Here is a 25,495-nt window from a genome sequence, read left to right on the forward strand (position 1 = left end):
ATTGAGCAGCACAGCCACTGATGATCAAGGCGGATGTTGGGCAGAATTTATCCTTTGAGTAGCTGTTATTTAATGTTTCTTCTCATTTATATTACATAGCATAGAGAAAACTGTTTTGCAGTGAATTTTGTTCCTAACTATCCAAACAGTTCTGTGGTTCCCCCACCTCGCACAATTTTAGTTATTTGTTAATAGATATGCAGAAAGACTTTTGTTTATGTTGCTATTCTGATCACTATGAAACAGATTGTAGGAATGTGCTATTACTCAGCATGAGAAAATGTAAAAGTAGAAGAAGCTGCCACAACTAAGGAATAGAGGGATTAACTGATTCAATTAAAACTGCCAACAGATTTTTTTCTTTAAAAGAATAGGGGTAGCTAGATAAAATCATTTGCTTTCTTAAATAAATTAAAGCATAATCAGAGTTTCTTTAGTGGTATGTACTGTCTTTGTACATGAAAAAAACGTGAAATTCCCTTTAAATGAATTTATTTTAAACTGATGATGGTGAAAACAAGGTCTGTTTATGTATTTCTCCTTTTATTCCTGGAAGATGTTCAAAATACAAATAGTTCATGTTTCAGTGGATTCCTCTTAATGAGTGCTACGGTTTATCTCTCAGTTTTCCTGTTTTATTGGAACAGGTGCAGTGTCTGCCATCTGTGCCAGCCCCACGCTGCACCAACAAACACAGTGTTGTTTTGGTTCACTGGATTTAAAAGTCTCCTGAGAGTAAAGAAATGAAAGAGAAAGAATTTAGAAAGTGCCTAGTGAGGGAAAGGCACTTCAAGTAATGTGCTTTGTCACTCAAGGCTTCCCGTAAATTACCTTAAACTATTTCTAAACTGTTTGAAAAATTTTATCCGTAGAGTATTAAGTTTCTGTTGCATCTCGGCGGTCACACGCTATTTCTTTGTCGTCTTTATCCTACCACAGTGGCTTCCAAGTTGGACTCTTTTGTTGTCAGCTTGAATTAAGTTTTACAGGAGTAAAAAAATCTTTTTTTCCTTGCCTTAAAGTAGAAGAATTGGAAATTTTCAGCTTTTCACTGTTTCTGCTTCTGCCTCATTTAAAAGATCCTGCAAATAGCTGTCCGAGTTTAAACAAGATTATGTTGTAATTAGACAGACAAACTCATAATTATTTAAGGGCTAAACCAACAACAACAACCCTTTCAGGTTCGTTTTGACAGTGTTTATCCAGTGTATCTGGAAAGGCTTACAATTAAAGTGCCTGAAGGGTGGGGATGAGATTTTTCAGCATGCAGTCAGTGCTATCGGGTCCACCTGGCCTGGGAAATTACGCAGGCTTTGTAGTAGAGAAAATCCTTTAACTTAGATCTTCATGGCAAGCTCTTAAAAGCTACCTTCCTTTAAAAAACAAAAAAAGGGAGGGAAAGAAAGAAGGGAGGGGGAGAGAGAAGGCACCGCTTTCCCTTTAAATAACAATTAAAACGAGCAAGTGCCTCCTTAGGTTCTTTACGAGGAGGCAACACCATCGTGCTGCTCAGGCTGATAATCTTGTAGGACATAATTTTTGAAAGCGTTTTCTGTTGTGCACAATGAAGAGAACGTTTCCTCTCATTCTGCTGCAGCCTCCCGGCGCGGTGCTGGTCCCAGTTCCAGCGGCCCGCAAACCCACTGGTGTCACTGGGCAGCGTCCCCAGCCCTGGCACGGGGCCACCCCGGCGGTGAAGTCACCACAAGTGACACCCTCGGAGGAGCTGGCACAGTGTCTGGACCACGTTTTGGGGGCTGTAAATCAGGTCGAGCTTTGAGTCGGTAATTAGAGCCACTGGGCCAAATCCTTCAGTCACCTTGTGGTGGTGGCACCGGTGGCGCCGCCCAGGTCCGCTGGTTTTACCTATTGTTCTGCCCACAGCACAGTGGCAGTAAAACTTCTTAAAAGAGACCAGAAGAACCCTGGGAGAGCTACTAAAAATGCTCCTAAAATAATACAGCATCAGTAGTTGGGAGTTATAATTCCAATGGAGAGACCGTTCCTTACAGAGTCAGGATTAGCGGCAGGGCTGGCGGGGCCTGAGATGCCCAGAGACTTCAGTGAGTCCTTCGGCACCCCAAGGGAAAGCAAGTCCAGGTTTTTCTCTTAAATAGAATATTAAAAATTACTGTAATTTAGAAATTCTGAATTCTGCCGCTTACAATTTAATACTGTCCAAATACTTTTGTATTGATACTTGAACAATTTACTTACATCAGCCAAGTATCTATAATGCCACGCATGATAATAATTCACCACTAATGGGATTCAGTTCCTAATTGTATCTGTTCTACCCACATGCTCAGTGCTAGCAAGCTGCTTCTCAAGGTTAAAACTTAGTGCTTCTATCACTAAAAATATTCTGAACATTTTAATCTTGCTACTTTTATTTGTTTATTACTGTGCAGTCATTATAATCCCACAGGGACTTTTTAGATGTTAATAAAGAGTGCTGCACATCACTCTTCCTGAAGCTTGTGTGGCACTATAAACATCATGCTGAGTTTAAGGTCCCCTTTCTGACCATATCCTTAAAAAATCCAGCATTTGTTAAGAGAAAGGAGGGGATTTTTTTTTCTTTTTAACAAAAAGAAATAGAGAAAAAAAGAAGTAACTTTAGCCTCACAATCTGCTAGCTACATAAAGCAGTGAATGTTCAGTTGAGGCAGGGAAAAACCAGAACTGTTGGAGATTGGTTGTTTCCTTTTGGAGGAAACAATAAATGTGCCCACTTGTATTTTAACAACATCACTACTGGGCCCCTTAATTACACAAATATACTTGTAATAAACTGCAGAAGAGCTGAAAAAGATCTTTCTTTTCAACTCAAAGCTTTTGAGTAACCATTCTTTTAAATCTCAGCCCAAATCAGAAGATGAAGATATTTCAGCACTATGTGATGAATCATTTGTCTTCTGAGACAGGTAGAAAGGAGCACAAATCAGATGTGTGGTGTAAAACATCTCTTATTGGTGTGAACACAACTTTGACCACTGAATATAATAAATCCTGCAACTCGGTGGCATGCATTATAATCAAATTACAAAAATATTAGAGTCCACATCCACAGAAATCTCTGACTGTTATGCTACATTACAACCTGACGCAGGGAATACAGAAATACATGGAAGAATCAAGAATGATGCAGAAACACGTTCAAGCAAACCCCAATTATTTTTTTAGAAAACAGTAACTGTCATTTTGCTCATTAGTCCACAGCTGTGAGATGGGAGCTGTTTCACTGCAAGTGTTACAGAGTAGGGGAAAAATCTAAGTCAGTGTGTCTAACGTGTCCCAAGTCTTTCCTCCCCATATTGGAGTTGTAGTCCCTCAAGAGATGAGTGACTTGCAGGCAAGAGCCCGAGCTGGAGAAGAACGATCTGTGTTCTTGCTCCTTGGGAGAGTCTTTCGTAAACGCCATACTCTCATTTTTAACAAACTGCTATTTTTAACAATTGCACACAACAGGATGTGAACTGCGTTCCCTCCATTCATACCAAACCGATGTGAGGACGCGAGGGCGTATTACAACAGCCCAGCTTTTACCCCAGCACTGCGATTGCAAAATTGCGCTTGAAGACACGCAAAAACCCCAAACAGAACAGAAAATGCTGCTGTTAGGGGCTGACTCAGGAGGCCAGGATGGCCCAACCCTGGCGAGAGGCTCCGTGTTGGGAATCCAGGCATGTGGTCCACGAGCTGCAGGGTGGTATGTGGGGACGGGGCTGCTGGTGTCACCCATGGCTTATCTTGTACCAAAACAACAACAACAAAATTCCTCTTGTATCATAGGGATTGTGGGTGGGAGTTAAACTGGAAAGAAATCTTCTCCTAACCTTCAGATGCTGTTACACCTGGGCCACCCACATTTAAATTATAAAGAGGACAGACACATGCACACACTTTATACATACAGATATATGTCTTCCTGAGGACATTTCTGGAATAACAGTTTAAGTTTGCTGTCACTTTAAGACACTAGCATTTTATATCTACCAGCAGAAATATATGTGGATATCATCAACCTACAGATCTTTAATATTGACAGTCCTCAGGCCCATATACCAAGTTGTTAAAAAAATAAGCAGTCCCCTGCCTGTTTCTCAATAAATGTGATGCACGGCAAACATTCCTAGAAAGCAAAAAGATCATATGTATAAGCTGCAAGAGCCATCACAGGGAAGAGGCAGCGAGGATCATTTCTGGGCAAGGAGCTCTTCTGCCGTCCTCGTGTCCCCAACCCTGGGGACTGTGCTCAGTGCCCTCCTGATCTCAGCTCTCTTGGCAGCACCGAGGAAACATGATGATATCAAGGAAAAATGTGAAACAGGTCACAAATTCCCACTTTCATGAGGAAGGGCACACTGGAGTATATTTTTAAGCAGTAATTCAAGTTCTCTAGTGATTATTCTCCAAAATATTTCCTCCCATCTCTCCAAGCACTGTATTTCTAATAATCCTGGTTTATAAACTGTGTTAATATCACTGGACCTCCCACATATGGAACACCTGAAAAACCTGCAATAGCTGTAGCAGTAAGGATGCAAGACGAGCTCTGGTCTCGCAGGGATTTCCCCTCTGGGGCAGATGGACCTTTCCCCAGAGGAGTTTGCTCTCCCCTAATCTGACCAAGAAAGGTGCAGATGTTTGATATTGCATAGACAAGCCCCAAAGGTCCAGCTGATTGCGGGTTTATGGCACAGCTCGGAGTGTGGACATTCCAAGTTGAAATTTTGCTGATTACAGTCAAAGGCTGAGATTCTTATCTGGTGGCCTCATGTCTGATATCGACTGGTTATTTTGTAATACCCCGCAAACTACTTTCTCAACAAAACCAGGATCTGGGATTTCAGCTGAGAAATCTAGCAAGTCATATGGTTTAAAACCTGGAAAACTGGTTCTTGACTTATTTTCCTTTTACCACAAAAAAGGCTCGATTCCTGCGCCCGCGACTCTGTCGTGTTCCTCCCAAAGCTCCTGTGCAGGTGGAGACCCACATTCTGGAGTATTTGGGGGGACACTAGTATTGTTGTGGCAATACAATATTAAAGAAGGATTAGTTAGATTTATGTTATTTATTTGGGCAGCTATTCAGTAGGCGAAAGGAAGGCTAATGCAAACAAATAAGCCTTCAGAGGCGACCATGCAGTCACTTGTTGACTCGTGTCCCTTAGCATGGCCAGTGCAGAAACGGGCACATTCTTTTGACAAAAGCAAGGCATTTGAAGATTCCATCAGCTGAACTTTCTCTTTCAAGTGTTGCCAGTAGATGCACAATATATACATGTGTTTTTAAAAGACTTTTATTTTGAACTCAAGATGTGAATCTATGGTATTAAGGAAAGCAGAACAATCCTTTATTTAGCTGCACCTGCACCTTAATGCCTAATGAGTTTAGTCTGATGGAATCCAGACCTCAGGAAGGATTATAAATTCTCATTTGATTTCATTTACTTCCAAAATACCTTAAACCAGCTGTACCCAGTCCAGAATCCAGTCCTTCTTTCTGTATCAGTTTTACAAATGTTGTTGAATCTTTTGCTGTTTTAAGTAACTTTATGCTACATAATAATACACGAATAGCAATAAGGAACACGTGGCAACTTGAAAAAAATCATGTAGAGGAAGATAATTAGGAGCGTATAAGCTTGAAAAGCATTGGTTTCTGAGTACAACTTTATTATAAAGTTCTTCATGCTCTGGAAGCAAGATTTGGAAGAAACCTGAAACTAAGTTAGTAGTCAATATTCTCTGTCCCTGGCCCGGTGGAAGGCAGAGGTGTCCAGCCTCGCAAGCGCAGATGAACACACGCTCCAGGGCACTACTGGTATGTTTAACCATTTCTGTCTGTTTTGTATAAACATGTCAGAGATGCTTGGGCAGTGACCTTCCCAGGGTTACTGACTCAGGCTATTTATTATGAACAGTATCTAATTTATTCAATATATTTGAAGCCTTTTTAATTTGCCCCAATGTAGTTACTGGAATGTAACAGTATAATTTGATGGTGTCGCATCTCTGCATGATGAAATCATTGTGTCAAAGAGTTACTATATCACAATTTGCGTATTCTTTGCATGTCCTCTGCACACTCCTTCTCGCAGATGAAGGTACCTGTGCTGCAGGCTCCCAGCTTCCTCCTGTTGTACAGACCTCGGGGCAGGAGCAGACACCCTCAAAGGAGCAGGGAAACTTCATTCCAGGAAAACTTCCTTGCCTTCTACCTGACTGAGGTTTGGTCCAAGCTGAAGAACTGTTTCACACTTGGAATATTTCAAGAGTGACCTGGATCTTTTCATTCCAAATTTTGCATTTCATCCCAAATAGCCCATTTTAGGTTTCCCTGTAGTAGTTGCTCATGCTGCCTTTTAACTTCACTGGCTGAATGCACATTATTTCTGGTCAGATCTGTTCAGCCACTTGTCTCTCCTTCCTCAGGCCTGGGGATTTGTTCCCATTAGTTGAGGGCTGTGTGTACAAACAGACAGGGCAGACTGCTGGTTTTTGCATCAGTGATTTCTTGAGTGGCCTCCAGCCTCAGAGCAGGTTACAGGAAGCACCTTGAGCCCCGTTTGTCTGCTGGCTGGACTGGGGGAATTATTTTCCTCAGTGAACCATGTTGTCACTATCTTTTCTGTGTGCTCTGCAACCTCCTCCCCCTTGAAACACCCATCACCCTGCTTTCTCCTCTAGACCAGAGCCACCCTGTTCTGTGCTGTGGCTGCCACCATCTGACCCTGATTTGCGATTCCTCCCCCCCAGGCTGCTGCTATCTCCTTGACCCTTGGATGCACTGGCAAAGTGTGTGACTTGGAGTTCACACCTAAGGCTGGCACAGCTTCCCTGTGAAGTTGCCCTCACCCGATACAACTCCACTTTCATAGTACCAGGAAAGCAGCCTGGCTGTCCCCCAAATGACAAAAAGAGAGAGAGCAGTGTAACGCAGCAGTCATCTCTGCTAAAAGAGGGAAAAGAAAAATGTATTCCTGCATCTTTGTGTGCCTCCCACAGCTGCATCCAGAGGGTGTAGGGGATGTACTAGACAGCAGCACACCTCTGCTCTTAGGCTATGTTATTCCATGCTATGCATCACGGTGCAGACAAAGAAAAGGATACAACAGCAGTGGTGAGTTTCTGCCTGTCATTTTGCTCACTGCTCAGTTTGACTACAGGGATGTTTTTGAAAGAGGGGGTAGAGAAGAGCTAAGGTTGCCTTAGGGAGCTGCAGGAGTCCCTGGCTCTGAGCTGCTCTCCAGGTGCATCCCCACCTTTCACATACACAGAGAGAAGCGACAGTTCCGATCTGTCAAGGGTAAATACCAGCCTGGGTTAACCCACTCCCAGTGATCACACAAGACCTTCAGATGTTTTGTGTTGGCCACAGTGCTGGCTGGTTGGGAGGACATAGGGGGAGCCATGTTTTGCAGCATCCCCACAGTTCCCAGCATCCCCACAGTCCCCAGCTTGTCTGTCTCTCTCTCTCTATCCAGAAAAAACACCAGCCCCAAGGTGCTGGTGAAGGGAAGGCTGCTGGAGGCAAATCCCCAGGTCAGCAGTGTCTTGGGTCCCCCCTTCCCAGTGAGGGGCGAAATAAGACTTGAGAGGCTGATGAGGGAGACCCTGTGGGAGATTTTGTAATGCTGAATTGCTGGAAGATTAAGGTAGAAACAGAGGGAGTCTGTCCAAAGGAGGAACTTCAGTCCCATTTATTTCTTTCCCTTGTCACTGCCCCACTTCTCCATTCCCTCACACCCCTCGAATCCTGCAGCAATCCTCCGTGCGTTACAGCAGCTGCAGCTGGATTGCAGCACCATGTGCTGCCGTGTTGCACGTGCTGAGGCTGTGAATAAGGTATTCTGAACAAACACAACCCTTCCCTGCTTACTTAACTTTGCTTTCCCCAGATACACATACAGACACTGCAAACTCACCGTCAGGATTCACACCACGGTTGGTCTGTTTACCATTAGGAGAGTTCCACGTTCACGGAACAGTCCCACGTGTAAATTTTTCACAATACCTTTCATCTAGTCTGACTCTGATTTCAGCAGAGAAACCACAGCGTAAGCTGGTACCGATCAGGGCACACTCGGAAAAGAAAATAGATTATCTGTGGATAACCCATTCAGATATTTTGTGGATGGTCTTTAAGGAGAAATAGTTTTACCATCCAGCATTGCCTTAAAGTGCCTGTGATGAAACCGCGGCAGGGGCATGTGTCCAAGGGCAGAAGGCAGCACACGTGCTTCTCTCTGTCCTTTCCCTTCTGATGATTCTGTTTCCCCTTTGCCATCTACCACCCTAAGGAATTTTAACTAAAAAGTCTCCTGGGTGACACATGGGCTGAGAGGATGTGGTGACATGCAGCATTCTCTCATCCCCCCACGTTCTCTGGTGTCTTGGCTCCCGGGGACGCAGGTGGCTCCACATCCCTCCCCAAAGCCCTGCCTGCGGCGGGCACGACACTGACCCTAACGCCACAAGAACATCAGAAAGGGCTCAGGCATTTTGTTAGAGAAATAACCAGTTTCTGCCCTGAGCCGTTCTTGCTAGCTGAAGTTCAACTTAGGCATGAAGAACTTGCTGCTGCTTCGGAGATAATTAAACCCATCTTCCCCCAACCCGCTGTTTGTACACGCACAATGATACCATTGTTCAGAGTCATGCAACACATATGCTGACATTAAAGTGTTTAATCTTGTAGTACAGTATTCCATTATTTTTTGGACATCTGTACATGATAGAAAGGGTACGTATTAAGGGATTTGTTGACAAAGAAATAGCTAATGCTGATACATGTGTGGACTGAAAGGATCTTTCCAAGTTGTGTTCAGCAGTAGGGAGAGTGCTCCTTCCCAGGCCTGAAGCCTGGCACAGATGTGATATGCACCGCTGCTATTACCACTTTTCAATTTATAACAAGGAGTCAGTGTTTAGAAGAATTCTGGAAGCTCCCTGCTGGGTTTGTGGCTAGGTGGTCTTGCTGGCAACACCACCTTCATGCTGAAAGCTGAAAAAATGAAGTGATGGCTAAAGGAAGAATATTAACTCCAGAGGGCTGCTTTTTATTTTTTTTCTTTCTAATTTTTAAGCAGAAATGCTTACTCCCATATCACTTTGTGGAGCGAGCACTAAAGAATTTCAAACCCCCCTGTTCTTAACCTTTGGAGTTGGTGATCAGGATTTATTTAGCCTGCTTTTCATCTCATCTGAAATTAATGCATTAGTCCTTCTTTCCACCCGTGGACAATGCAGGACTTTGCCCTGCCACACGCTGAATTTACCACACGAGAAATACCACGTTCACCTCCCTTTACCTGTCTGCAAAGCGGGCACATGAGCGTTGGGCGCAGGTTCTGTGCTGCTGAGCGCTGCTGTGGCTCAGAGCAGCCAAGGGCAGATGCGGACGAGACCATCAGGACGGGGCTTCAGCACATGAGCCCAGACGTCCCCGAGTGCCTGAGAGTCCATCCCTATGGCAGAAGGACAGACTGTGTTTTTAGAAGTGGCCACTCCCTGGCAATGGGATGCATCAATGAGCTATAGAAAAAACACAGACAATTTTTCTAGTAAGCTTATCTTGCAGACCAAAATCAAGGGTGCATTTGTTTTTCCTTAGGTTTCCCCAAAAATCTGCAGTAGCTTTTAGATGAGTTGGAGAGCTGCAACTATCCACTGCAAAAAAACCCTCCAAACACTGGTTTTACCACCCTTAAAAAAAAACAGTCCTGTCACACAACCCAGAATATTTGCTCTACTCCATTTACAGGACTACCAATTTATGTTCTTCAACTATTTCTTAAAAAATTTCTCTAACTGCTTTTAATATCAGCATGTAAGTCTTGTAGCCGAGAGGATGAAGCAAATGAAAACCAATCACAGAACTTCGCTTTCCCAGATTCTTGCCATTCTAAATTTACTGCCGCTGGTCCTGTAACTCTTGCTGTCAAGCACAATGAAGAGGGAAACACGTGCCTTAGCAGACCATGGCCTGGCATGACATTATCACAATCTTTATTGTACTCCCCCTTTTCCTCAGAAAAATGTAAGGACTGACCTTGCACTTCTTGCTCAGTTGGGAATCCTGCTGAACCCAGTGGGCTCTTTCAGGTCCAGAGACCGCTGGGTCCTTCCTTAATTGGTTTCTTCCTTCTTGAAGCTCGGTAACATATGGAGAAAAGGCCTATATTTCATAAGCAACATGGTTTTATCTACCTATTTGGAGACAAAGAAGTGAGGCGGTAGATAGGAGTGGACCTTCCATTTGAAAGCAGCTATGGACATGGGCTAAAAGTGCTTGTGGACCCCAGGCAGAGCTGGTGGTCCCAGGGCAGCCAGTTTTGAGGAATCTTGTACTCTACAGCGAAATGATGCAAGAGAGTTTCTGAAGTTTTGGCTTGGATCTCTACAGGTGGTGATGGAGAGAACTGAATGTCATTTTTCTAGGAAAATTCTATTAAGATTTTGTGCTGCTCAGTGAAAATGGTGTAAGTCAAAGTGTAGTTTGCCCATTCATGAAAGCACTGAGGCTAAAATCCCGGGGCTGGTGGGAAAAGCCAGCCAGCCCACAGCTGTCGCTGAAAAAATAGGGCTCATTTTCTGCAGCTATCGGAGGCAAAGCATGTAAAGATTTTCCTACCCATTAAACTCACCTACACGACTTCTTCAGTCCCTGGGGCCAGGCAGGCACAGGTAGACTCTGAAAACCTGTTAGACCTTGACGTGGAGCATGGTGGATTTTTTTTGGCATCCAAATCTCTGAGGGGCTTTGCAGGCAACTGCTGATGGCTTTGCAGCCGCCTGGCCGAGAGGCTGAGGCGAGGGGGTGTTGTCTTTTGGAATCTATTTTCCTTTGACTTATCTTTCAGTCTCAGGAATTCAGGACCTTTAATCTATTTGAGATTAAAGTCCTTTACAAATCCCTTCTGGCCTTTTTTGGGAGCAAAGAAGTTACAGACACCCTACTGCACATTCCTTTTGGTGCTTTTTTTTCATTGTAAATGAGAGACAAGTAGCACTCTTAATTGCTGTGAGTACTATGGTAAATGAGACAACTGCTCTTAAAGTGCCTTATAAAAACAATACACGTCAGGTGAAAGTGTTAACAGGAAAATTTAAGTTTTTACTCATTTAAATATTCAAAGGATATTCCAAGTGTGTCACCCAAATGTGCCAGGGAGGAAGAGGTGTGGAATTACCAAAGCTTTCCGAGTTGGGCAGCCTGAGCACAGAATCTATTCATCTGGTGTTTACTTTGCTAGTGAAAAAAGATATTTTCTTACATCTTCAGAAAACAAGAGTATAAAAATACTTAGGAAGGTAGATTAGCAAAATTAAGGCCTCCCACGAAATCCATTTAAATTAGTGGAAATATTTCTATTGACTTCCCTGGGGTTTGGATTAGCTCTTTAACGCTTCCGTAATAATTTATGTTTTAACACAGTGATTCTTGGAAAATTACTGCTGTGATTCACTGGTTCTTTGCTTGACACATGGAGTTAGTGGCTGACATTGTGCTACTGCGCTGGCTTAGGCTATAGAAGGGTATGGGTTCTTTGATATGTACAGAGAGAAATAATAACTACGGCGAGCTACCTCTCAGCGTAATTTTGCTGTCATGTGTCAGGCCTTGCCTACTGTCAATCCACATTACAAACTTACAAAATCCACATTACAGTGGTCCCACCAGCATTTACAGAATTAGCTCAGGTTGGCTTTTCGCTTACCAGTAGTGATTTGCAAAGGAGCTGAAAACAGTCAAGACTCTTATTTCTAGTCTCAACGTATTTTCTTTTGAAAATAAACCAGCATGGGTTTAGTTCAAGTTTCCCAGCTTTATGCTGATGTTTCATTTGCTTTAGAAGTTTGGGTACCCTGAAGTGTTAAATCAGGATAACAAGACCTTCTGTCCAACATTACTTTTTTGGTACTAGTTTCAACAATTCTGGCTGTAACTACATGTTTTCATCCCTGCATTTTAATGTTTTCAAGTTTTGTGTCTGAAAAGAGCACGCTTTAAGTCATGTCAAAACAAGCACCAAGGATTTGTTGACATTTTATCTCCAGCTTTCCCATATTTTTGGATCTGATAGCTGGCTACTTCACACCTGAGCACATGTATCCATCATGTTTTCTTTTAACCATCCCGGTCATTGCACAACTATGTGGTCCTGCCTCCTCTTGCATCACCACAATGCCACAACAGTCGGTTTGGAGAGACAAAAGACTTCAGGGAGATCAGAGCCCTATCTGTATCAGATGGATGGGTGCAGTCTGTGCAGCATGCAGATTGCAGACAGATAGTCAAAGCCAGACTTTCAAAGATGCTGAGCTTACTTGCATATTTGCAACAGAGGTGTGGCAAATTTACTGATAACCACTAACCTAAGATATGTGCTTGTTTTGGCTCGATCACCTTAGTCGTCCTGCACACTTTTTGGTGTCTTGCTTATTTTGTCATGAATCTCTTGTGTGCCTCCATGCTACAGCTTTCAAATCCCATCGTCTCAACCTTTCCTTTCCCAAAGGACTATGCTGAAGGGAGTGTCTGATGATCCCCACCTACCGTAGCTACGGTTACCTGCCACACTCACCATGCCCAAGAGTTATTTTGCACCAGCAGATTTTGAGCCATGTGTTAAATTAGGTCACAATTTGTCTGCAGTGGTTGTGCCCCCAAAATGTGATACCACTTCTAGAAATGAGGAGGAGCACACATTTACACATGCATCACCTGTAAGCGACTTTGCATTGTTTCTTTAGGAGGGGAAATCCACTGTTTTCCCACAGCTAAAGCACACAGTCTGTTCCATAGCAGAATTATTTTTCAAGGGTGTTCTTCCTTTTCATATTTTACAACCTTTGATTGCACATCCAGAGCTTTGGCTTCCTCTCCAAGCAGCTGCTTGGCCAAGGCGTTTGAATTGTGACAGTTTGTGAGCTGGAATTTCCAGTGTTTGAAATTAGGACCTGGGCTAAAACCATTGACCAAAAGTCTTTGGGTAGCAGTGATTTGTAAGAACTATGAACCTGGGACAAGCATGAGTTCAAGTTCTTTGGGCAGATGGGCTATTAAGTGTAGCCAGCAAGAATTTGTATTGCTTGATGACTTTTAAGGGAGCACTTAATACATATGGCTGACAAACAACTGAGATTAAGTCCCTCAAGAATGACCAAAAAGGTTGTCATTAGGGTGTGTTACGTCAACAGGGATAATGGATTTTATAGATCTAACAAAGAAACTACAGTAGTATTCAAAAAGCTGCAGCAATTCTCTTGACTGTTTCGGTGGACACTTAAAATACCACTTTTCCCTAACCTTTGTGGGTTTTTTTTGGTAAAAATACCTCCCCTTCCCCCTCTGTTCAAACTCCTCAGGTGATTAATTGGAAAAGAAGCAGTTGCAGTATTGTCAAAGGTCTGACTAACACCCATCAAACCCAGGAAACTCGGAGTTCCTGAGCACTCCCCTGCTTACCTCGTGCTGTTGTGCTTAACGTATTCCTGGGGTCTACAAAAAGTGCACGGTCATATATACTGTACCATATGTTCACAAATACCAATGCACAGCAGCATGCGTTAAGGATAGGATTTCAGCCTTCATAATGAAGAGTCTGGCTTTTATGAGTTCAAGTCAGACCCTTAACGTTATTTTAACATAGATTTTGGTGTTTAATTATGTAATAAGATTTACTGCAGTCATCTAACAGATGTTGATTCAGGGTCAGTGTTTCTCATAAATTAGTTCTGAAAGGATTTGTTACTTCTGGGTCAGCAGATAGGTCCAGAGTGCAAAGAAAAAGGGGAAAAACAATAAACACCGAGTTGAAGGGTTTCTTGGGATTCTTTCTTCAGTTACATATCCACATATTTTCATGATCTTAATGACTATAGCCACAGGAATGTTTGCTTTAACACTAAAGATGGCTCAGCCCAAAACCCTATATCCAAACATCTGCAAAGCATGGGAAAGTTCAGACTTTGGGGCTCTTTATTTTATGACCCTGGCCGTTAATTTTTCATACTAATATGACACATTTTTTCTAGGGCTCTGCAGTGGGAATCACTATGAACTCTAACAGCACCCAGAAAAGTTTTGTCTTTGTGTGTTTGTTGTTGGACTTTGTGTATGAAGTGCAGCTCAAGACTGGTGTTGGCTGATGTAGTTGTCATCACATACATACACTGGGAAGGTGCACCCACCCTCCTTTGAAAATTCAGCCTTCCCATGTCTTTAGAAGAAAATCACGTCCTACTGCTAGATCTCTCTATAATACATCCTGCTGGTGATGTTATCTGTAATATATTAATAACTGAAACCACACAACATTATGTTCATTCTTCTATAGCTGTGGTTAAAGGAGCTATTCCATATTAAAATATTTTTTCCTCCCCTCTGTAATTTAGGTGCAGACAAATTCCTTTGAGACTGAAATCATACTCTCTGTATCTTATTCTACTGAGAATACCTTGGAGGAAAGGGATTGAGGCACATTTAATACTGTTGCTAGCACTTATAGGGCAGTTTTAGCCTGCCGAGTGTTTTACAAACACCAGTGAATATTCGCAATATTCCCCCACTTCAGGGTATGAGGCACTGATTGATCTTCCTGAGGCCATACAAGATGTTGTAGCTCAAGATGCTGCTACAACTTCATTCATTCAGTGCACTCTAAAACTGCCCAACATATAAAACTTAATCATCTTTGTCCTGGAAAGTTTAGGGCTTTCACACTTAAAAATCTCCTCTGAGATGAATCCCAGCTATTAGGAAGAGCTCTGAAGTGTTTCCCTGAGCAGCAATCACACGGTGGCAAACTCCGAGCCCTGGACTCCTTGCAGAACGACGTGTGAGAGGAGGCAGAGCCCGTGGCCAAGCTGCTGAATCCCGGCCAGCAGAGCTGCGCTGAACCTGCTCCGTGTGAGCCCTTGGACACAGCCGGTTCCCAGGGGTCCCCCAGCCTGTCCCTGCCACTGGGGGGGCCCTCGCATGTGCCGACGTGCATTTGTGCCGTGCGGCGCTGTAAATTTAAATAGCACTTTCCAGACTTGGGCTTGAAACTCCTCTTTTTCAGGAGTAATTCCATTTAAGTCAATGGATTTACACAATGGATTTACTGCTGCCAGAAGAGAATGAGGCCTGTAGAAAGACACACATTCTTTGCCAAGAAAATCTCAGAGCTAACTACTTGAATTGTGCAGTCGAGCTGCAGGGAGGTCAAGTGGACAGACGATGGGACTGGGACATACGGGAAGTCCCTGGTTCAAACCTCGGCTCTTAAAATGTGGTGTGACCTCTGGCGAGTCAGTTCATCTCTTATACCTCTGTTTCCCCATTTCCCTTTGTCCGACTTGTCTATTTAATTTGGAATTTGTTCCAAGAAGGGCGCTTCACTTCATGTGCCAGGCTGGGGCACTGACACCTCTCCTCCCCCTTGCTGAAGGACAGTCTTGAAATCTTTGTTTCTCACATCACTGACCCTCCAGTTCAATACCCATGAGCAGTGTTACACGAGACCATCGGCTGGCCCATCAGAAGACAGGCAGATGTGTCACTTGGTGGAACAATGCACCGTTCTGACACTGTCTTGTGAGGACTCTGGCACGTCTTGTTATTTCATAGGCAGGGTGGGGAGAAGGTCCTTTTTTTTGAACATTTGCTGCACAGCCCTGATCACTAAAGACGCCTTAAAATAAAAGCTTTGACCCTTTGGAGCAGGGCTGTGAGTTTGTGATGAATTCAGCTGGCACTAAATGTGGGTCACGGGCATGAAAAGCCTCAAGGGCTGGAATTCGTGTGTGTCTGTGTGTGGGTGTGCACGTGTGTGTGTGTAATTGTCAGAGGCAGAATCAAGCCAAGAACCAGCACCCCCGAAAAGCCCCATCTGTGTGTTTCAGGGCCTTCCCACAGCTCGGTCGTTATCGGTGGCGAGTGTCCAGAATCACTTGTCAAACACGAAGCTGCCAAAAATTAAACACAACAGTCACCCACACCCTGTACCAGCCAGCTGTAAAACTGTTTCAAAGAGAGTCTGATAAACACATATATGCTTGCAATAGCCCAGATAGAGTTGTGCGTTTCCTACGCGCTTTAATGAACCAAACAACAGCGCGAGATGCAGCAATCAGATATTCTTGCCCTTTTCTGTTGTGGCAACTTGCAGACTTGTTTGATGGTGAAGGGAAAGGGAACAAAGCAGGTGGCTAATGGGCTGTTTTTCTGTTTCAGTGGAGCATGACAGAGAGTTTCACCATCAGCGCTGCCACTACCGAGAGTTCAGGTTTGATCTCTCCAGAATCCCAGAGGGGGAAGCGGTGACGGCTGCCGAGTTCAGAATATATAAGGATTACATTCGCGAACGCTTCGATAATGAAACGTTCCAGATTAGTGTCTACCAAGTACTCCAGGAGCACCCGGGAAGGTGAGTGACCCACAAGGAAATCCCAATGAAAGCGCAAACACAATATGCTCCTTCCAAAAGTTCTGTCTGATACTTTTCGAAATAGCGGTGCCATCAGCGAACACATCTGAAAGGCTGGGCTTAGGCATTAGGGTTGTAGAGTGAAATCTCAGTGCTAATGTGGTGGCCGTGGAGCTGCCACGTCTGGTCACCTGCTAGGATACGGGGCGAAGTGCCCTGGGGAGCGTCCCCAGTGCTGTCGCCCTGGCCCTGGAAGCAGCCGGTAGCTCTGGCCCTGTGCTAGTGCAGGGAAAGACTGTGAACTCCAAGTATTTCAAGATTTCTGGAAGACCTACCCTCCTGCTGCTTATGGATCTTGAGGTGGCAAAACCACATCCGAATGCTTCCTTTCTAATTGTAGATTAATTACTAGCCTTTATTACCAAAGGCGTTCAAGATCCCTAATTAACAAAGGCAGACGACACCATGCTTTTTATATTGACTGATTGTTTTGTGTGTGCAAAACTACAAGATGAGCTATTAAATCCCTTCCAAGCAATTATTAATGTATGCCAAGCTCCCTGACAAATCCTCTAGGGAACTTGAATAAGAACATATGTTCAATTTTCTCATCTGTTTTTAGTTCCAATTAATCAACAATCCCAAACCATTTATCAAAGGCACTTAGTTTCATTGCGCATATTTCTTTTCATACAAATGCTACCAAAACTGAGATTGCATTTATTTACATGAAAAGCATTTACAGTCACATGCTAGTCAGAAGTTATTCTCCAGGACTCCTAAATATAGGGTAATAATACTACAGCCCTAATTTCGGTTTATGAGAGGAGAAACACTAGGGATTTAAAAAGGTGAAAGTCCAAAAGGGTAAAAAATAATAGTGTAATCAGGACTCTGGCTTTATATTTTTATAAGGGCTAATAAAAAAGCAGAAAAAAAAAAGTTTTCATTTTTTGATCCATTAAAATATGACAGCAAATCCTATCAACATTTTTAAATGCTGAGAATTTCTACCAGCTTTGCTGTATGGTAAAAGTATTTAAACACTGGTGTGTTTTCTTCCACATCTGAAATTCCAATTTTGTTGGTCAAAACTTAGCATTCACTTGGCATTTCTAATGACGCAATTATTTGCAGGGTTCAGGGGCTATGCTATTACTAATCTGTTTTTATCAACAATGATAATTCAAACTATACATTTTAACCAGGCTTTCTTAAAGGAGAAGGCAACAAGGCACAAATGTGTGTAGAACCAGTTAATTGTCCTGCTTAATACAAGCATTTAAGTTTATTCCATCTTAGGCCCTCCCAGAGACAGAAGCCTCCCTTTGCTGTATTTCTGGAGTAGCTTATATAGGTACAAGCCTGTAGGGATGACTTTATCTCTTGGGAAGAGCAGAAACGAGATGAAGAGGCCGTCAGCAGTGTGCCAGGGCATTAGGGGATTGCCAGAAACCCGTTCTTGGAGTAAATGTCCTTCCTCATCTGATGCCAGGGACATTCTCCTTCAGATCCTGATGAGTGAGGTAGGTGCCCACAAGGAATCTTACTGACAGAGTTTGGATGACATTTATTACCTTAAATTTACAATGATACATCCACAAGTTTGTTAGAACCATGTTTAGAGAGGGCTGCAAGGAGTTCACTGGGGATAGTTATGCATGGAGCAGCAAGAGTTCCTACAAACTGTCTCCTCCAATTCTCATTCCTAAAGCAAAAATATATGCAAAAGGCAGGCATATACATGAACCACTGGCTGGAAGAGATGAGGAATCTTGCTAATTATACAAATGTTCCAGTTACAAGTTTAGATACAATTTGACTGCATCACATTCACCACAGGAACTGTATTTTTAATGAGTGTTTGTGTATATTCACCCTTTGCATACATTTTGGCACAGGCAATGGTGGGTTTTGAACAGTTTGTGCTGAAAAAATATTCCTGTTGGTTTGGATTGACCAAAGGTAAAAATATTGTCACTAACATTTGTAAAAATATTTGCTCTTTTTCTGCATTTTTCCACTGACATTTTCCAACCGGCTCTGTCGCAAACCAGCCATCCAAGCCCATGTGTCACCGGGCAAGTGGAGAAAGAAAACAAACTCTCTCCAACGTTGATCAAAAAACACCCATTCACTTTGATGCTTCCTTGGCTGTTTGTCTCGTCCTGAGCAGGCTGGAAAGTCAGACCCATCTGACGTTGTTAGCAACAAGAGCAAAACAAAGCCAAACTCTCCCCCCTGCATGGGCAAGAAAACCTGTGCTCACGTTGGGCTTTGGAGAGTCCTGTTCCTGGAGCACAGCAGGTACAACGGCCAACAAAAAAACAAGTGGTTTTCTCTCTCCCTGCACTCTTACAATGACACAGGAGCAGTGTGATCTCCCAGGAGATTGCTGGAGTTGCCTTTTGGGACGAGAAACACCAGTTATTCTCCTGGGCTGTGCCATTCTGTGATGTGCACCAAGACACAGCAGCTCAGAGGCAGCTACAGCTTCGCTTCTCCTTCATAACAGCAGCACAGCAGAGACTGGGACAGTTTTCAGGGCCACAAAACCAGCACAGGGTACAGCTGAGAAGCCAAGCTGAGGCTGACTAGAGATTTTTTCCTCTGAGGGTGAAGAGGCCACTGGATATGCTGAAGGCTCGATTTTCAGTTAAGCCTCAGATGAGCCTCCAGTTTGGAGGGTGTGATGGTGTGCCCTCAGTTCAAATAAACCATAAGTATGAGCAGTTCAGCAATTAATGACTCGCTTTACGAGTTCGGGCAGGTTGGCAGGTATCTAACCAGCAACATCTCTTGTCTGCGATTTCTTGTCGGTGAAAAATACAGGCATAGGTCTTTCCAGACAAACAGCTGTGCCCACAGCAGGCTGTTTGTGAAACCCTGCCCCTCTGCCTGCTCCATCGTGGGCAGATAGACACCTAACAACCGTGGCAGTAAAAATGAAAGCCCAGCTCTGTCCTTTCTGGCAGACAAGATTCCACTCTGGGCTTTGACTAATAGAAATTTTATCTCTGTCAGACTGGATATATTATTACAGGTGTTTAAAAGAAACCAGACTAAATGATCAAATATTCTTTCTGGCCTTTCCAGATCTATGAATTCATTGCAAGGCGAGCTCTTCAGACTGGCAACATCTCCTTTATAGAACGGTATGCGCGGCATTCTTTAGGCACAAAGCATCAGTTATTCACATTAAGCAAACAAGTACATTCATGAACAAAAATGTTCCTAAAATCATAAACACTGTGAAAACAGTTGATGTTTTGACTAATATGACATGTTTCAAAGCTTTTGTGTGCATAACATAGTCCAGTGACTCATGTCCAACTTCTATTTGGTCTTCATGGTTCACTCACGCAAAAGCCTGGGAAAGAGTTTTATAAAGCCAGCGACTGGCTTGAGAAGGGTACTGAGCAGCAGGACATCAAGTCCTTGTTTGTGGTCACAAACCCTGCTAGTGGGAACTAAAGGTTCCATCAGAGAGCTGGGTGCTGCTTGAGCCTCCATCTCCATCCTGGGCGCTGCAGGAAAGCAAAACAGATTCCAGTGCCAGGGAGGAGAGTACCCAAGTAGTTCTGGGGCAGATTGTCAGCCAGGACATTGTCCTCAATTTATTAATGTGAAACTGCAGAAAAAATGCAGACTGTATAGCTCCCCTCAACATCAGAGCTTGATCCTGCCCATCTCTCTGCACCTTCAGAAGCTAAAATACCTCATCCCAGAGTCACGTCTCCAGTTTCATTGGACCCAGCACTTGCATTGTGGAGTAAATCACAAACCCTTTGAAGTCGATGAGCGTTTTGTTACTGGAGAGAATAAAGCCAGGTACTTGACCGGCCTTTGGTAATTGAAATGTAGTTGCTACATGTTCACTTTGTGGCCATTATGGATTTCACAGGCTTCAAAGGCACTGAATTATTTGAATGCTCATGTTACTAGCCCTGCAGAAAAATATGATCCTGCACGATGCATTCCTGGGTTTGACTTGCAGCTGGAACACTTTAGTTTGTGCTTCAAATTATGCCACTTCTGCACCCAGATCAAACCTGAGCCCCTCTGCAGACCTCTTTCTCCCATTCATTGGAGTCTGTTTCCATGTTGTGGGTTGAAACATGTAATTCTAGCAACTAAGAAAGGCTTAGGCCCACCCAGCCTGCGATGCAGATGTGCCTTCTTTTTGGAGCTTTTTTTAAATACCAGTATGATCGTTCTAAGGATGGTGCAGCAAAGGGTATAGCTTGTTTTAACATTGTGCCCCAGCGCCATGACAAGATCTGCAGGTATTGACAGCATCTGGAAAGGTACTGACAATAGCTCTGATTTTCTTTTGTGACTTATTGTCTGCACATCAGTTGAAACTGTACTCATCCCCATATACTCTTGGGTGCAGCAGCAAGGGAACTTTAGCAAGGAAACCCTGTAGCTTTCCAAGAACAGAGCTGCATCCAGTTATCTCTTTTGGACCATTCCTAAAAGTTACTGCAGCCTGAAGAACCTCTGACAAATCCTGAACTCGCTTGGCAAGGCTTAACTCTTCACAGGCACTTGGGGAGCTGCAGGAGGCATTTTGCGTAACCCAGTGGGCTTTTGCTCAGCTCAGTGATGCATTAATGAACAGCGATTCAATGCTGAACAGGAACTGCTATATGTAAAGTGTCAAAGATATGTATATAACCTCATTTCTCTCAGCGCTGCTTTTACAAGAGGCTTCATATTTAGGGAACATGTTGCATCTCTCTGTAACAAACTGCCATTGCCACTTGTAATCTGTCTTTGACACCCAGATCTTACCCTTCTCAAACATCACACAGAAAAGGGAGCAAGCGTACTGGAGACACAGAAGACAGAATTAAGAATCTGCTGACATTTTTGAAGCAAGTTTCATGTCTCCTAAGGTTCAACAAAATTTACACAGATCTATTTTACTACCAGCACAGCCAGTTTTCAGACCAATCCTTGTTGGAAACCACCTCCAGCAAGCCCTTCTGCTGTGGCTATCCCCTCACCCGGAGGGGCCCAGCCTGTGTTTGGGGAGGGTTTTTATCGGCGGGAAGGGAGAGGGAAGGATGAGCGGGGGTCCTGGGGAAGGGAAGGTGTGGGAGGAGGGCTGCAGCAGGTCTGTGTACAGAGGGTGTTGCAAACGTGCCAGGGAGAGGCCCAGGGAGATCCTGGGGCCCTCTCAAAGTAGGAAAATCTGAAAAATATTTTCCTAAGGTTGTCTTTGGACAGCTGCAGCCGACTCTAAGCAACGACACCAAGCAAACTGGAGTCTGGATACTGCGCTTTTTTAACCCAAACAGATGTGATCTAACCCCAGATCTCCTCTCGCCCTCCCATGGTGGCCTTTCTGCCTTCTCCTCCCTCCACCTGCTCAAACCTGGACGGGAGTTGCCCCATTTTCCCCGTGCCAGCTCTGTCCGTGGGCTGCCCATTAGTAAACTCGCTATCTTGCACCATGTCTGTGACCCAAACAGCCCATCTAGGGTCGGAATACCCGCATGAGAGGATTATACTCCTGGCTTAGTGACTGTGGTTTACACACCGAGTCAACAAGACATTTAACATATCTGTGCTTTAAGCATTTCCCACTTTAAAACAGAAGCAGGAAAGTTGACCCACATTTGTATTTGAAGTCTGTTGCAAGGTGCCAGAATACGGTTATTGTTTAAAGCACTGCTAAATCTGCAATTCCTCAAGTTGGCAGGTAGGGATTAGAGCGGTGCAGCTGCTGGGCAGCCTCCGTTTGGGCTGGCAGAGTACCTGACCACACGGGGGACAGCAGGACCTGCTGGTGGTGGCACTGGGCTGGACGTGGCCAGGTGAGCCCAGGGCTCCCAGAGTGCCAGCACAGCACAGAAACCCACTTGTCTCGCAAGGTAGTGAAAGTCACCACAAGTCACCTTCTCTTCTGCTGCCTGCCCTCCTTCCCGTTTGTTTTTATCCCATTTAGAAGTGCTCATGGGTGTTTACTGCCACTTGTCAACCAGCAGGTTAAAATAACAGAGCTGGTGAAGGGGATGGGGAAGGTGAGTGAAGAAAACAGATGCACAAGCAGGTGCTCTTTGGTAACAGGGCTACACTAGAGCAGTATAGACCTTATAGCATTATAGTATACAGTTGCAGAGTTTCATCTCCTGTTCTCTCTTGCTATTGCAGAATTGCCAGCTCTCATATTTTCAGAGTCTCTCTTTCCAGTCCATGTTCTTCCTCATGCCCCAGCTCATCAAGGCAGGTGATTAGGAGAGATGCTATACTTCTGATTTTTGGATATGCTACTAACATCCATTGCTACAAACCAAAGTGCATCACAGAGGCTGAAAAAGGACCCCAGCAAAAGGCAAAGACATACTGCTTTCCTGAAGCTTCATGGTTGTTAATCCTTTTTCTTGTCTTACAATTAGCACGTTGCAACATGACAATTCACTGTTCCCTTTCAGGATACTTTTACTTGCTTTTTCTGTAGCTTGTCTCCCCTTATTTCTCCTTCTGGTCGTTTCCTCTTCCACTAATCATCTGTGATTCCTTTTCTTACCTCACTCCTACCACCAGCCCTCCACGGCCCTTTGGCAGCTTCAGCCCTTCCATCTCCATAACTCCAGCTGCTTTCCAGACATGATCTCACATGCATCCTCCCCAGCCACCCTCACTTTGCAATACTTGTTGTTCTTCCTTGACCCCAGAGAACACCAAGTTTTCTAAGGAAATTTCATAGGGCACATAGCAGTTGTGTGACATGTAGTGTTTCTAACAGGGGGCACCTCTCCTTTCTGGCATCCAGTACCAAACACTACCAAAGGGATCAGCAGGCAAGTGCCAGCCTCCTGTCCTTATCTTAGGCTCTATCGACATCTCAACGTGTGAGAAAACTGAGCTGAAAGTCCTAAGTTTTATCATTGCTAAAAGCTTTGACACTCCCACTGATGTAAGTACTTCATATGCTGAGCTATTTTGATGTGGTCTCAACAAAACATACTTGTGGTCTGGATCCAGACTTCATCATTCATGTAACTCTAATCTAGACATGAACATTTCCATGTCCCAGCTTAATTTTCTGTAAAATGAGGATCATGTGCCTTTTCCTATCTCTTGGTGTGGTAGTTCTCTGAAGTTCTCAAATAAAGGAACTGAATACAGGGCCAAGGAACCAATGTTCTTTTCTGCCTCCTGGTTGTACAGCCATTATTCACATTGCTCCAAGGATGCATACAGTTGGTAGGTAAGGTACCACAGGGCGAGACGTGCGCTAGAAACCTTTTCCCTTTGTGCTCAGATCTTTATCTCAAAGCTAAAACCCATACCAGCCACATGAGTTAGACTTAACTAGCACTATCTTATATGACAACTCATTAGACAGGAGCCCTCAGAACAATTTTGTTTAAGTCTAAGCAGAATAACATCTCTTTGCCACATTTATTATGTCTTGCCCAACAATTATGTTTAAAGGGATTGCTGTCTATTACCTAGTGATTTAGTACTGTTTGCCGTAAGTCTGTGGAGAGCAGGGCATTTCACTTAAAGAGAGGTTGTTCTTTTGAAAAGAACAGGAGGTTTCTTTTCATCAGAACATGTGCCACAATCTCAGCAGCCTCTGCTTGCAACACCACTCAGGTTTTGCATCTCGTCCCTGGCTGCTGCTGGTGGGCCAGAGTGGAAAGTGCTAATCCAGGAGTGCTTGAACTTCTCCAGAGCATCTGACACGGGGCCTTTTTGGGTCCAAATGTTCCAAGTGTGTGTGGGAAGGACATTTCCCTTTAGTGGGTCCCTTTGATCTCTCTCACTTCGGGCTTCCCCTCCAGGCCTATTGTTTGCACATTGCTGTAACTACAGGAAAACAAATGCATTATACAATTTCCCAGACTGACTCACCCTGGTACTTGATGCCTCGTGTTGTCTGGTTACCCTGATTGCATCATGTCAGCATGGGGAGCTTAAAGGCTGGTTTTTCTGAGTAATGATACTGCAGTTGGGCAGTAGCTAAAAACAAAAAGTTATCATTATTGCTATTATCTTCAACCTGCAAATTACAAGGGAATAAAACGAAGCAAGCCAAGTCCCTATTAACTAAACCTTGTGTGAATCATGAGTTCCAGTCAGGGGCCATGCTTAAATGATGCAGTATGTGAATATAAAAACCCTTTACTTCTGGAAACTTGGCCTCAGCCATTGGAACGGGCCAATCCGTACTACTCCCTCGTCCCCGGCTCCTCTGGGATGCGTTTTGTTCAGCATGTTGTAAACAGGGAAGGGCGGGAGGTGTCCGCACGACTGCGTCATGCACAGCGGGATCAGGGCCATCGCTGCTGGGTGGGGATGGAACCCCAGGAAACATGTCCCCTGGTTAGAATTCAGGCATCTTACATTTCTGTAACTAACATGTGTGTGGAGGGAGGAGATTATCTGTACCACTGATCTTCAGCTGTCCTAGGTGCACTCAGCAGTTCTGATGTAGACCTTCTTCCGAAACAAAAACTTTCTGTAAATGAAAGCAAAACTCCCTCTCCTATGCCTTCTTCCATGGTGGGGACATGCCAGGCGAAGGGAGGAATTACAATCGTTATAATCCTCTACCTGCAAAACGTCTCTTGTAAGCACCAGACCTTGCCTCCTCTTTCCGAACCAAGCTGGCACAGAAAACCGCTGCTTTCCCTGAGGCCGCCACGTGCAGAACTTGCTGTGCCCTCAGCAGCATTGGCTCTACCTACATATTCAGCCCTGTCAGTGTTGTATCCATATTTAAACAGCATTGTGCATTGTTGAGGAAAGGACAGAATCCTCCTCAATGTCATCACGTGCTCTGTAGGAACTAATTTCAGAAGTTTAATTTCATGTAAGCCAGCACAGAGCCAGAGGCGGTGACATCTATTAGCTCACGGAGGAAAGCCGTCATCTCTTATACGCCCTGCCCCACAAAGCTTGAAAGGAAAGCTAGATAGTGAAAACATTGCAATAAAACTCTATTTCTGTTCTGAGTCAGCTGTGTGGGGCAAAAGCCTCTAATTTCTTGGTGTTGCACAGGGAAAAGAATCAATAAAAGCTATGAGAAAAAAGCCTCTATGCCCACAGTG

The 25,495-nt window shown here is 44.1% G+C and overlaps 1 protein-coding gene and 1 long non-coding RNA gene across 2 annotated transcripts in view; one reads left to right on the forward strand and one right to left on the reverse strand.

Moving 5' to 3' along the window:
• LOC110356708 (uncharacterized) overlaps positions 1–25,495 on the reverse strand; it is a 279,999-nt gene that overhangs the window by 32,154 nt on the left and 222,350 nt on the right. The window lies entirely within an intron of this gene.
• BMP7 (bone morphogenetic protein 7) overlaps positions 1–25,495 on the forward strand; it is a 43,927-nt gene that overhangs the window by 7,979 nt on the left and 10,453 nt on the right. The window contains exon 2 of the mRNA XM_005499728.4: positions 16,232–16,424. Within this exon, the coding sequence (XP_005499785.3) occupies positions 16,232–16,424 (193 nt within the window). The remainder of the gene's footprint in view (positions 1–16,231; positions 16,425–25,495) is intronic.

This window comes from Columba livia, chromosome 16, assembly GCF_036013475.1.
Source record: "Columba livia isolate bColLiv1 breed racing homer chromosome 16, bColLiv1.pat.W.v2, whole genome shotgun sequence".
Taxonomy (NCBI): Eukaryota; Metazoa; Chordata; class Aves; order Columbiformes; family Columbidae; genus Columba; species Columba livia.